This window comes from Chiloscyllium punctatum, chromosome 41, assembly GCF_047496795.1.
Source record: "Chiloscyllium punctatum isolate Juve2018m chromosome 41, sChiPun1.3, whole genome shotgun sequence".
Taxonomy (NCBI): Eukaryota; Metazoa; Chordata; class Chondrichthyes; order Orectolobiformes; family Hemiscylliidae; genus Chiloscyllium; species Chiloscyllium punctatum.
In genome coordinates this window covers 11,847,095-11,861,430 of record NC_092779.1, presented here as the reverse complement: position 1 = coordinate 11,861,430, position 14,336 = coordinate 11,847,095, and the positions used below count along the sequence as shown (strand labels likewise).

The 14,336-nt window shown below is 44.3% G+C and overlaps 1 protein-coding gene across 2 annotated transcripts in view; it reads right to left on the bottom strand.

The window, feature by feature from the left end:
* LOC140464845 (sodium- and chloride-dependent transporter XTRP3A-like) overlaps positions 1–14,336 on the bottom strand; it is a 52,826-nt gene that overhangs the window by 14,035 nt on the left and 24,455 nt on the right. For both annotated transcript variants that reach the window (XM_072560366.1, XM_072560367.1), the window contains exons 6-8: positions 13,706–13,947; positions 8,106–8,268; positions 5,999–6,206 (exon numbers count right to left, since the gene is read on the bottom strand). In XM_072560366.1, the coding sequence (XP_072416467.1) occupies positions 5,999–6,206; positions 8,106–8,268; positions 13,706–13,947 (613 nt within the window). The remainder of the gene's footprint in view (positions 1–5,998; positions 6,207–8,105; positions 8,269–13,705; positions 13,948–14,336) is intronic.

Below are 14,336 nucleotides of genomic sequence, written 5' to 3'. Positions count from 1 at the left end.
CCTGCTCCTCGGATGCTGCCTGACTGGCTGAGCTTTTACCAGCACCACACTTTTTGAATCGCTTCTCAAGAAAGGCAAGAGAAAGTGCTAAATCTAATCACAGGCTCAAGTGAGGAAGGGTTGAAGTGAGAGACGTCTTCTGATAACTTGCTCTCTGACAGAGTGCAGCATTCTGGGTGTCTGCTTCATTCCCACAATGCCAGTCTCATGGTAGTCTCTCCCACTAAGTGCTCAAAGGTGCACAATCATAACAGATAAGCATTTGGCATGGGGCTCTTGAGGCACGGTGATAGTGCCTGTACCTTGAGCTACCTACTCCAGAGGTGTGGCGTCATACACCTGAGCATGTTGATTATCTATAAGAGATGGGCACAGTTTAATGAAGATAACTGATAGTCATGGGGGAGGGGTGGGGAAAGAAATAGCCTTAAAGTTATGGGGTATGGATAAGAGCTTGGTGGAGCCATTTCAGAATGCAATTAAGAATTAATCACTTTGTCCTGGGTCACATGTAGACCACTCAAGCAAGGATAGAAGATTTAAAAATGTATAAATCTCCAGATTCAATGGTGGGATTTGAACTCTTATACCTGGGACATTAACCTGATCCTTCAGAATGACTACGACAGTGACGTTATTTCTACATTAAGTTCATCCCATAACTATTCTAGTCTTGTGCATTCCAATAGTTAGTGCTGACAGACAGAACCACAAATAAGGTAAAAACAATGACTGCAGATGCCGGAAACCAGATTCTGGATTAGTGGTGCTGGAAGAGCACAGCAGTTCAGGCAGCATCCAAGTAGCTTCGAAATCGACGTTTCGGGCAAAAGCCCTTCATCAGGAAGGAAGGGTTTTTGCCCGAAACATCGATTTCGAAGCTACTTGGATGCTGCCTGAACTGCTGTGCTCTTCCAGCACCACTAATCCAGAACCACAAATAAGTCTCATTGGAAGAGACGCTTTCATTAGGTAACAATACAGCTTAGTAATTATATGCAGGCTACATTATACTAATGTTAATTGAAGCAGAAGACAGTATCCCCACTCCCCAAGATTCCTGTAGATTCCCTGAAACACCTAATCCACCCAGTGGCTGTCAGATCAGACTTTAGCTTAGCTAATCAATTAACCCTTTGATATCCATCATGTTACAGGACATGCAGAGGGTGGTGTGTGTATGGAAATGAGCTGCGAGAGGAAGTGGTGGAGGCTAGTACAATTACAACATTTAAAAGACTTTTGGATGGGGACGTGAATAGGAAGGGACTAGAGGGTTATGGGACAAATGCTGGCAAATGGGACTAGATTAATTCAGGATATCTGGTCAGCATGGGCGAGTCGGACTTAAGGATCGGTTTCTGTGTTGAACATCTCATTCATGACCAACAACAAAACAAAATTCAATGAGCTCATTTCGCAACAATTGGCTTAATTACACTCAGCACTTCTGAGGACCTTTAATCACTTGACTTATTGACAATCTGACATAATGTTAACAGATAACAAGGTGGGAATTCTCTCAGTGTGCTGCGTTTGTAATTTTTCCATGCTATTACTGCATTGAGATGTCCGGCCCACTTATAACCTCACTGTTGTACAATTGTAGATATTCCAAAGCAATAAAAAAATGCTTCTTCTTATCCAAGTCTCATTAACTAATAAACTCGGCCAAGGTCAAGTTCCTTTTTGTATTGGGGAAGTAGATTATAAAATCAGCTTCAAGGAAATCATTGTTATTTAGAAACTGGCTATAAAATCAACTGTTAATAAACAAAGTAAGCTGAGAATGCCCAATATCAGCAACAAGTTACTTTCAAGTGGATCCATATCAGTAATATTTTGGCCTGTCTCGAATCAGGAGTAGGTTCCCTCCTTATTGAATAATATGGTCTGGTTAGAGACGATAGACTAAGTAGAACACAGACCAGTAAGGCATAGGAATGGGCCCTTCAGCCCACAATGTTGTGCTGAACATGACCCTAAATTAAACTATTGCCTTCTGCCTGTCCTGGGTCCATATCCATCCATTCCTTGCATTTCCAATTCCTTATCTAAAAGTCCCTTAAATACCTCTATCATATCTGCCTCCACCACTACCTCTAGCAGGGCGCTCCAGACTCCTTACCCTTCACATCTCCTTTGAACTTTTCCCCCTCACCTTAAATGCATGCCCGCTAGGTTTAGACATTTTAACTCTGGGAAAAAGATTCTGATCATCCACGCTATCTATGCACCTGATAATTGTATAGACTTCTATCAAGTCTCCCCTCAGCCACCGTCACTCCAGAGAAAACGACCTGAGATTTTCTAGCCTCTCCTTATAGCTCATACCCTGTAATCCAGGCAGCATCCTGGTAAACCTCTTCTGCACCCTCTCCATGCCTCCAAATCCTTCCTGTAATGTGGTGACTAGAATTGAACGCAATACACTAAGTGTGGCCTAACCAAAGTCTTAAGAAGCTGCAGCATGACATTCTTGTCTCTTGTACTCAATTCCCCAACCTATAATGGCAAGTGTGTCATATGTCTTCTTTACCAACCTATTGACTTATGCGGCCACCTTCAGGGAGCTGTGGACTTGAACCCAAAGATCCCTCTGTACGTCAATGCTGTTCAGGGTCCTGGCATTAACTGTATGCTTATTGTTATCAGGTACCCGGAGAAGAACCTGACAGATAATCAAGCCGGACAATTAAATACAACAGGTTATCAACGTATAATCTTATCGCCTTGATCATATTGTACCCATCAACAGATAGAACAGCTTAAAGATTTATAACAACCTGACAAAACAACAAGGAGGAAAACAAAACAAAAACAAAACTTTAGAATCTGACCAAGAAGCTGAAGATTGTTTGGCTCAATTCCTTTCCCCAGCCTTGAGCCTCCTCTATCTTTCCTCTATCAGTGTCACTGATTATCACTGACAGATTATTAGAATTATCAGTGCAAACTCCTAGTAAGAGCCAAGCACCAAATGAGCACAGTCGCAAGTGTGTTGCTGGAAAAAACACAGCATCCAAGGTGCAGGAGAATCGACATTTCAGGCATAAGCTCTTCCCGTTCCTGATGAAGGGCTTACGCCCGAAATATTGGTTCTCCTGCTCCTCAGAGGCTGCCTGACCTGCTGTGCTTTTCCAGCACCACACTCTCAACTCTGATCTCTAGCATCTGCAGTCCTCATTTTCTCCTACCAGAATAGCACAGTCACTCTATAAACCGGCCACAATGTATTCTGTCTGCTACTCTCACTGTGGAGAGAATCTACGCTGCTGGGAGTCTCACTGGAAACGATGAGAGAATGTGTCTGTGCTACTTATAGTCCATTAACATGGTGTCCATTTCCCTACAAAGGAAAGGCCAGCTATAACCAGGGTTTGAGGTGAGCAAATGGCCGAGGGGTTACCAACACAGAGTCTGCAGCATGTTCAGGACAGGCAGTGTTTAGGGAAAGGGTAGTGATCTGACAAGGATAGCCCTCCGAAACACTGGCTAAGACTCATGATCAGGATTAACACAGGGGAGGCAAAAGTCTGGTGGTAATTATCACTGGACGGTTAATCCAGAGACCCAGGTAATGCTGGTGGAACCTGGGTTCAAATCTCATCCTGAGCAGATGGTGAAATTTGAATTCAATAAAAATCTGGAATTAAATGTTTAATGATGACCATGAATCCAATGCCGATTGTCGAGGAGAAACCCACCTGGTTCACTAATGCCCTTTAGGGAAGGAAACCATCATCCTTACCTGGTCTGGCCTACATGTGACTCCAGACCACATAGCAACGTGGTTGACTCTGAACTGCTCCTGGGATGGGCAATAAATGCTGCCTCGCCAGTGACATCCTCATCCCAGGCATTAATTTAAAAAAAAATCTTCATGAACTTTCCAGAAGGATTTCAAAATGCAACCACTGTTGTGTTTTAATGCAAAGTAATATGGGGGAGAAGAGGTTCGAAGAACATAGAACTGTACAGGCCCTTCGGCCCACAATGTTGTGCTGAGCATTTACCTTAATCTAAGATCAACCTAACCTACACACCCCTCAATTTACTGCCATACATGTGCCTGTCCAGCAGTCGCTTAAGTGTCCCTAATGTTTCTGAGGCAAAAGTGAGCACTGCAGATGCTGGAAATTTATTTTAGCAAGGCGTTCGATAAGGTACCCCATGGTAGGCTACTACAAAAATTACGGAGGTATGGCATTGAGGGTGCTTTAGAGGTTTGGATTAGGAATTGGCTGGCTGGAAGGAGACAGAGGGTAGTAGTTGATGGTATAGGTTCATCTTGGAGTGCAGTTACTAGCGGTGTTCCACAAGGATCTGTTTTGGGACCATTGCTGTTTGTCATTTTTATAAATGACCTGGAGGAGGGGCTTGACGGCTGGGTGAGCAAGTTTGTGGATGATACGAAAGTCAGTGGAGTGGTGGACAGCGAAGAAGGATGTGGCAGGTTACAGCGGGATATAGATAAGTTGTAGAGCTGGGCAGAAAGGTGGCAAATGGAGTTCAATGTAGCTAAGTGTGAAGTCATTCACTTTGGTAGGAGTAACAAGAAGATGGATTATTGGGCTAATGGTAGACTACTTGGTAGTGTGGAAGAGCAGAGGGATCTTGGTGTCCATGTACACAGATCTCTGAAAGTTGCCACCCAGGTAAATAGTGCTGTGAAGAAGGCATATGGCATACTGGCTTTTATTGGTAGAGGAATTGAGTTCCGGAGTCCTGAGGTCATGTTGCAGTTGTATAAGACTCTGGTGCGGCCTTATCTGGAGTATTGTGTGCAGTTTTGGTCGCCATACTATAGGAAGGATGTGGAGGCACTGGAATGGGTGCAGAGGAGGTTTACCAGGATGTTGCCTGGTATGGTAGGAAGATCGTATGAGGAAAGGCTGAGGCACTTGGGGCTGTTCTCATTGGAGAAAAGAAGGTTTAGGGGAGATTTGATAGAGGTGTACAAGATAATTAGGAGTTTAGATAGGGTTGACAGTGAGAACCTTTTTCCGCGTATGGAGTTAGCTGTTACTAGGGGACACAGCTTTAAATTAAGGGGAGGTTGGTATAGGACAGATGTTAGGGGTAGATTCTTTACTCAGCGGGTTGAGAGTTCATGGAATGCCCTGCCAGTAGCAGTGGTGGACTCTCCCTCTTTATGGTCATTCAAGCGGGCATTGGACAAGCATATGGAGGTTATTGGGCTAGTGTAGGTTAGGTAGGCTTTGGTCGGCACAACATCGAGGGCCGAAGGGCCTGTACTGCTCTGTATTTTTCTATGTTCTATAAATCAGAGTCTGCATTAGAGTGATGCTGGAAAAGCACAGCAGGTCAGGCAGCATCAGAGGAGCAGGAACATCTAGTTTCGGGCATGAGCCCTTCATCAGGAATGAAGGCCTAATGTCTCTGACACTACTACCACTACTACCAGTGCATTTTACACAGAGTGGTGGCTGCGTGAAGAAAAATGGAATGGTGAAGCAAAAAGTGAATTGGTGCAGAGGGTAAAAAATGGTGTTTGTCCTTCAAACACTGCTCCCTCACCCTGACTTGACTGGTGCAATAATTACCATTTTTCTTCCCCCACCCAAAAATGTTGAGCAATCACTGAGAATGATTTAAAACTAAAACCAAGAACAGTGGCCTGACTTAAACCTTCACACCCAGCCCTGAACAGGCGGTGGGGAATGTATAATCCTACGGTGGGCACAGCAAAGACAGCTCCAAGGTTCTTCAGACTATTATTACTCAGTATCTCTCTGACAGCACGCCCCTTTTTACCAGGGACTGACAGGCTGGATTGGAAGGAAGATGGGGAATACTGGTCACGGTTGGGTTTGTGCAGCTTGAAATCAGAAGCATAATACTCCAGTACAGGACCGCTAGCCTGTGAAGAGTCTGTCTCTACCCAGAGAGGAGTGCCAGTTCCAGCAGGGAAGGGTAGCATTCTAACCTTGGTAGGAACCAGTAAAGAAGAAAGCTCCCATTGGGGGCACCTCACCTATCATGACCTCTCTTGGCAGATATTTGGAAATGATCTTCATGTCGCTGAGCGGAGTGATGACACCAGCGGCGTTCCCCAGCATACTACCAATGCCCAACATCAGGAGCATCAGAAAATACAATATCGACCAGATCTGAGATGGGCCAGGCATGTTCACAATTGCTTCAGTGAAGACTATAAATGAGAGCCCGGTTCCTTCTGCAGCCTGCAAAAACAGAGAAGGCAAACTCGGTAAATAAACTCACAAAAACAGTGGAAGGAAGGATAGCCTTACAGAATCACAGCACAGTACAGCACTGGGGAGTACCAGCTCCTGGTACTACCACTTGCTTGCTTTCCTCACCCCCTTGGAATCTGGCTGGTTCCAAGTACAGCTCCAATTGTCTCACGTAGGCAGAGAGTAGGCCATGCGGCCCATCTAGCCCACTCTGCCATTCAATAAGAAAATGGCTGACTCTCCCTTCCTCTTTTGGAGACTGGGATTATGGTCTCCCAATGGATTGGATTCTGCTTCTGAGTGAGGTGCTGTGATTGGGTGCTGTATGATGGCTGACCCAGGAGATATTCCTGCTTTTACTGCCCGCCAGTGAGACAACTTATCTGCTAACAGGCAACCGGTGTCACCACATTCCAAAGCCCAACAGGTCCAACAGGAGAGCATCTGGCCCAGAGTTTGGGATATTGGCCACAGCACCTCAATAATCTTGAGGTAATAACATTTGCTATAAACTGTTCACTCCACTAAATGGACAATGTGAGTAGCAGCCTCCTTATACACCATTGTCGTCTAATTCCTGCTGACACAGGGCCCAATGTGCTGAGTGCTGCACTCGTTGGAACAATTGTAAGAATGCCAAATTAAACTACAGGGTGCACAGGGGTGTAGGTCGGCCAATTGGGTGGCAGGTCAGCACTGATCTAACCTGTCCTCACAAGTTTCCATTACGTCTCTTGACCACGATCACAGAGGGAGAGAGAAAAGGAAGGACTTACACTGATATTGTCCCTTTCCTGACCACTGAGCACTCCAAAGAGTTAAAGTAGGTACTTTAAAAAGATGGGGATAGAACTTGGTCAGATTGTACACAGCAAGTTCTGCAGACAGCATGAGATCAGTGACCAGATTACGTGTTTTCTGCATATCAGAAATAGTGACAAAGTACAGCCAGGAAACCTCCCTTTGAAAAATGGTTTGGGCTTTTTAACATCAAACTGAGTGGCATGTGGAGAATTGGTGAGGCCACTTTTGCAGTACTGCATAGGGTTCCAGTCTCCCTGCTAAAAGGAGGATGCTATAAAATTGGAAAGGGTGCAGAAAAGATTTACAAGGATGTTACACTGGAGTATTTGAATGATAAAGTGGGTCTGGAAAGGTTAGGACTTTTTTTCCCTGGAGCATAGGAGACTGAGGGGTGAGCTTATAGAGGTTTATAAAGTCATGAGAGGCATGGATAAGGTGAATGGCAAATTTTTCCCCCCCGAGGGTTAGGGAGTTCAAAACTAGAGGGCATAGGTTTAAGATTTAGATTACTTACAGTGTGGAAACAGGCCCTTCAGCCCAACAAGTCCACACCGACCCTCCGAAGCGCAACCCACCCAGACCCATTCACCTAACACTGCGGGCAATTTAGCCTGGCCAATTCACCTAACCTGCATGTTTTTGGACTGTGGGAGGAAACCGGAGCACCCGGAGGAAACCCACGCAGATATGGGGCGAATGTGCAAACTCCACACAGACAGTTGCCAGAGGCGGGAATTGTACCCGGGTCCCTGATGCTGTGAGGCAGCAGTGCTAACCACTGTGCCACCGTGCCGCCCACAAAGGTGAGATGGGAAAGATTTAAAAGGGACCTGAGGGACAACTTTTTCACACAGAGAGGGTGGTTAGTATATGGAATGAACTGCCAGAGGAAGTGGTAGATGCAAGGTACACGGATAGGAAAGGTTTAAAGGGATATGGGCCAAACACAGACTAGTGGGGTGACTTTAGTTCTGGAAACCTGGTTAGCATGGGTGAGTTGGACCGAAGGGCCTGTTTCTGTGCTCGATGACTCGATGACCACTATCAAAGGGAATCACACTCTTTAAAACAAAAGCTATTCACCGTGTCCAAGTGGGACTGAAGGTCACATTTTTCAATCTGTGATGCAATTGTTGCAAATTTGTTCGGCTGTGTTGAATTCAGGAAAATTATCCAGTCATCAAGAGTGTCCGTTTGTACTGCTGTTTCTTCCAGGTCAAAAGTGTTTGTTAGAAGTAACAGCATTCTGCAGTTAGACAGAAACTGCTTGTTAGTTCCCACAGGAAGCAATCAACTTCACAAGATTAGAACAATAGTGAACCAATAACTCAAAACTATGAGTAAACATTAACCCCAAGTTAAAGACAAGACAAGATAAAGTCCTCTTGCAAAATTGTTCTCTTGCTTAGATTATACAGTTTCAAAAGCTCTACAATTGCTATTTTAAAAATTTAACCAAAGTATTTAAAATGGAAAGGGTTTACATTCAACTCATGCATCAGAATGAATTTGTTCTAAAGTCCTTCATGTGGATACGTCATTCTTCAATGAACGGCACAGGCCATTCGATCCTCAGGGACTGTACTAGCTATTACGCTCCATAGAGCTAGCTCATACCTCTATTTCGTTCTCCCGGAGATGTAGAATGACGTATTGTTATTCAGAGTTAAGTCAGGAATGATCTGCCATTTGGGTGGACCGACACAAAAAATGCAAGCCCCTTTGAAGAGTTTCGGGATCGGTGCTCTTTTCTCCAAACAACACCAGTCCCTGACTGAACAGAATCAAGTTATATCCAGCTGACTCAGTGCATTTCTTTGGTCATTGCTGACATTTGGAGCTTCACTGAAGAACCTCTCTCAGGGGCTTGTGTCTAACGAAGGAGAGCATGACTTTGAGTTTTTGGCCAAGCATAAGGGAAACTGGGAGACCGTTGCCACAGCAACATTTCAATTGGTTATGAGGTTATTGGCACTACAGGCCACAAGCACGTTTCACCTCAGACCTCACTCGCAGAGCAAGATGGAGGCAACTATCATTTGATGGAGTGGTGGATGGGGCAGGGGACAGTTTTGGTGAAATATTGTGGGGATGCGGCCACAGTTGTATTCTACTGCCCAATCCTAGTTGCTGTGGAAGACATCACGGAGTGAGAAGTCTGCAATTGTTTCACAGATTCTCTCAGCCAAGGAACAAGAGCTGGCATTTTTCCAGTGCCAGTCTAGAATTGGCAAGATTGGATCTGGTCTTGCAAGAACCCACTTCATTGTGCTTCTACACCCCTCCCCCCTCACAGAATGGGGGCTGTTCCTTACCGCCCCAAGCCCTATTGCCCATCTCAAATGTCCTGGGAAAAGATATCAGGGAGCCACTGTCTCCAAATCACTGAAGTTCCTGAGTTGTAGGAACACCCTCAGTGCTGTGAGGGAGCTTTGGGATTTTGACCCGAGCAACAGTCTCAGGGCAGCCATAGGTAGTGGCGAGTCAGGGTGTCTCTGTTTTGGGAGGGCAACTCCCACAAGGTGATGGCAATACCATTGCATCAGCTGCCCTTGTCCTTCTGGATGGCAGAGGTCATGGGTTTGGAAGGTACCCCCACAGCAAGTGCATCTTCTGGATGGCACACACTGAAGCTGCTGGACTTGAGCAGGAAGCCAGAAGAAAATCTAGGCCTTAATCTTCCAGTTCTTCCCCGGGTCACCTTGCTCGACACGTTATGTACATCATGAGACGACATTCAATAGCACTATCGTCAAGCATCTAATGCTTCATCAAGAGGTGCAGAATTTCAGACAGGATCACAGAATGCATTCAAACTTAACCACCTTCACACCATTAAATCAGATACATAGCACCAAAACAGGCCTTTCAGCCCAACCAGATCATACTGGTGTTTCTGTTCCATTCGAGATTACTTCCAAATCTACCACTGTAATCCTCTCTTCTCTATTTGTACATCTTAATTGTATCGATATACTTGCTTTAGCTGCTCCCAGTGATAGTGAGTTCCACATTCTGACTATCCTTATGATGGATTTCTTGGTGACTGCCTTGTATCGATGGCCTCTAGATCTGCTCTTCCACCCCAGAGGAAACATTCTCTGTGTATTCACTCAACCTAAACCTTTCAGGAGTTTTAAAAATCTGTTAGGTCACCCCTTGGCCTCCTTCTACTTCAAGAGGAACAGACCCACCCGAACATCTTGGGGTACAGCCCCACATGCACCTCTGGAATTCTCCTGGCCAAACTTCCCTGCATCCACCCTCTCCGGTGTCCTTATACCTCTTTTACAGCAGGACAACCAGAACTGCTCTCTTAAAGTGAATTCTAGCCAAGGTTCAATCGAGGTTTAGCATAATTTCCTTCATTTTCAATTCTACTCCTCCAGCTCCAAAACCTTGTTTTGCCTTCCCAGTGGTCTTACTAATGTGTGGAGAAACCTCTAGTAACTGATGTAACTATACCACCCAGATATGCACCTTCCAAGAACTAAGAGACTCCTTATTTTTCCTACCACGATGCATTTAATTGGCATTGAACTTCATTTGCCGATTTTCTTGCCCTTTCCGCAAATTTTCTGACATCCTCCAGTAATTTGCTGTATTGATTAAATCCCTCTCTCACCATTTGATGCCTTTTGCAAATTTAGAACCTGCTTTTAATTCAATGAAAATCCAGACAGTTTACGTTAACTGCCTCCTCTTCTTCAGAAATTTAAGACTGAACCAGGTCTGACTTCCCCTTTCGAAATCCATATCGCTGATTCATCATTATATTTCTCATTCCCATCTCACAATTAAATTGTTGCAACTCTCATTCTAACCAGCTCAATTCTACTCATCATGTGCTTTACGATTATTTTTAACTCAGGTCGACAGAATTTCAATGTCAGTTTAATTGTCTGAAACACACTTTAAGACATCAGCAGTTTATTTTGCAAATAAGCAACAGCAAGGCACTGAGTGAGATTGCCAATGTGGCTTTATCTTTGAAGAACATAGATCCCTCAGTCTCCATTTTTAAATTAAAGGTTAGTGGATCATCAATAGCCATTGGTGGAGTTCCATTGAGAGTTACAAACTTCTATGCCCTTCTTGTGGTGCACTGGGTCAGAGGTTGGATTTAAATTCTATCTATTCCAGAGGTTTACCATAAACATATCTGCCATCCTTTGCAACATTTTGTCATTGCATGATTACAAGATCTGCCTCTTTTTTTTGTCTATGGCCCCCTAAGCCTATATTCTTCATTGCGTAGAAAAAAGATTGCGCCCAAACTACCCTTATTGGCGTCCCCTCGTGTCTCGAGATCGTTCATCAAATTATGCTCCCTGCACCTCCCCAACAATTTCATAAACTTCAGCCAGGATTTCAAAATCTTTTCCTATAGTTTAACCCTCAAGCATCAATGATGTCTTAATACGATCACATTGAAAGGGTGCCCTCAACATTATCTATCTTGGGACTTGAAGGAGATGGCATTTATTCCTGATCTTTAGGTGCTCTCAGAAAGTAGGTGTCTCCCAGTCCCCTTTGAACAATCCCAGTTCCTGTACAGGTGACACATCCAGTGGCATGGAGCCAATAGTTTCAAAGGAATGATGGGTGTCACCTAGTCAGGACAGTGCATTGGGGGTTTAATGGGATCAGTGTGAAGGTTTTCAGCTGTGGGACACAAAACAGAATCAGAGACTCCCATGTCCTTCCACTACACAAGGAGTACGCTCAGGAAACCTACGCTGCTCTCCGGCATAACCCCCAACAACAGCAATGCAATATAAGATGACTGTCCCATGCAAGGTGCCTTGTGTTAGAGACACAGGGTCTGCCAGCAACAGCAGTCTGCTCTGGCCTTTAGAATACCACTAAAACACAGGAGGTCTTTCTTCACGCACTTGAACAATTGATTTTTTAAAAATCCATTCATAGGATGTTGACCTCACTATCTGGGTCAATAGTTATCACTCATCCCTCACTGCCCATTGAACTAAATGGTTTGCTAGGGCCATTTCAGAGGGCAGTTAAGAGTCAACCACATTTCTGTGGGTCTGGAGTCACATGGAGGCCAGACTGGGTAAAATGGCAGATTTCCACATCGGTTTTTACAATAACTGACAATGGTTATATGGTTGTCATAAGGCTAGCTTTTAATTCTAAAATTTTATTGCATTTAAATTTTACCATCTGCCAATGTGGAAATTGAAGCCGTGTCCCCAGTTCTTGATTACTAGCTCAGAGACATTACCATAATGTCACCCCTCCCAGTGACAATGAAGGAACTTTCATATGTTATTTGTATCGTGCCTGTATTAAGTTACTTGCTGTTATTCATAGAAATTGTTACTTATATTTGTCGTCATGTGTTCAGTCACTTGTGCAAACATCGTTGTATCATGCTGCCAATTATATTATTTATGGACTTCTGTATGTTGGTCTCCTCAAACTCTCTCCACACTCAGCCACAGGCTGTCCAACTGAGGATCCAAAGCAGTGGATAGTCACAGCTCCAGGGTAGCTGCCAGAGCCTGACTTCTTGTTGAACTGTCAAATGATAAAAACCAAGGTCATTCCAAGGCACCAGCTCTGATGGGATGAGTCAGAGCAATGCCACAGCCTGGACTCTGAGTTGACAATGAATACAGGAGACTGGAACACAAAGACACAGAGAGGTGTCCATTCAGCCCCTTGGGCACACCATTCAATGAGATCGAAGCCAAACACTGACGTAATTCCACAATATCCCACTGCCTTGAATACTTTTGATTAAATAAAATCTATTAATACTACTGTTTTAAAATTAATTGTTGGTCTATAATCAGTTCCTATTTGCAGAAGAGAGCTCCAAACTCCATCTCAGTTTGTGCTGCTTTATTTCACTTCTGATAGATTCCATTCTAGATTTTTGACCACACCCCACATTCTTAGACACCTACAAACGAAGTGAACATTATTTCCATTAATCCTTTCTGACCTACTCAATGCCTTGAAAAACAACTTTGACGATATCACCCTTTAGCTAACCTTCTGAACTCAAGGAAATACAATTTAATTTCTCTTTAAAATCTAATGACTGGAGTCCCCTCTGATAAATCTACACAGCACACTCTCCAAGGCTGATGTAGCCTTCCTGAAGTGAAGCACTCAGATCAGAGCACAACTCTAGGTATTGGCCTAACCAGGGTTTTCTACAGCCAACTGTCTTCAATCCCCTTCTACTTGAATCCTCTGGATATAAAAGCCAGTGTCCCATTAATCCTGTCGAGTATTTTCTAAGCTTGTTAATGATAGCTTAGTGATGCCTGGGCTCCACCTTGGTCTCTTTAGACCTTTACTGTTTCCAGTTTTTGCTTTTCAGAAATCACAGGATCTTAAAAACTTTCTCAATCTAAGGTTTGACTACAATCAAAAACCATTTGCCATAGTTTTGTATGCACTTCTGGTTGGGTGTGATAGGTTAAATATTGCTGCTACTTACACTGGTGCAAATGCTTTTATTTTTGAGATTGACTCTGGTAAAGTGGGGAAGACTGAATTGGGAGGCAGTATGGAAGCGAAGAGAAAAAGTGAACGAGAGACAGCACAAGTAAAGAGCAAAAATAGATGCAAGAGCGAGAGACAGAAAGCAGGAAGGAGAAAGAGAGTGAGCGTGCGAGGTTGAGATTCTCCCTATAACATACTCTTACCTTTCAAGACAGCTTTCATAATTATATGTAGCTTTGAAACCATATATGGCAAAAGTGACAACGCTGGCAAACACGGATGTCAGACTGTTAATTAAAGCAATGATAACTGCTTGTTTCTCACAGTTGTTGTTTTTCTGGTTGTAACTGGCAAACGCAATCAGACTCCCAAAGCCCAGGCCGAGCGAGAAGAAAATCTGGGTAGCCGCATCAATCCAAGATTTCGGGTTCATCAGCTGCTCCACCTAGACGGGTGTGAAGAGCAAAAGTTTTTTTTAGATTAGATTCCCTACAGTGTGGAAACAGGCCCTTCTGCCCAACCAGTCCACACCAACCCTCCGAACAGCAACCCACCCAGACCCATCTCCCTCTGACTAATGCGCCTAACACTACAGGCAATTTAGCATGGCCAATTCACCTAACCCGCACATCTTTGGATTGTGGGAGGAAACCGGAGCACCCAGAGGAAACGCACGCAGACACGGGGAGAATGTGCAAACTCCACACAGACAGCCACCCAAGGCTGTAATCGAACCCAAGTCCCTGGTGCTGTGAGGCAGTAGTGCTGACCACTGAGCCATAGTGCTGCCCTAAAGATTCAGGAGTGAGTCGCAGTACAAACATACACTACACA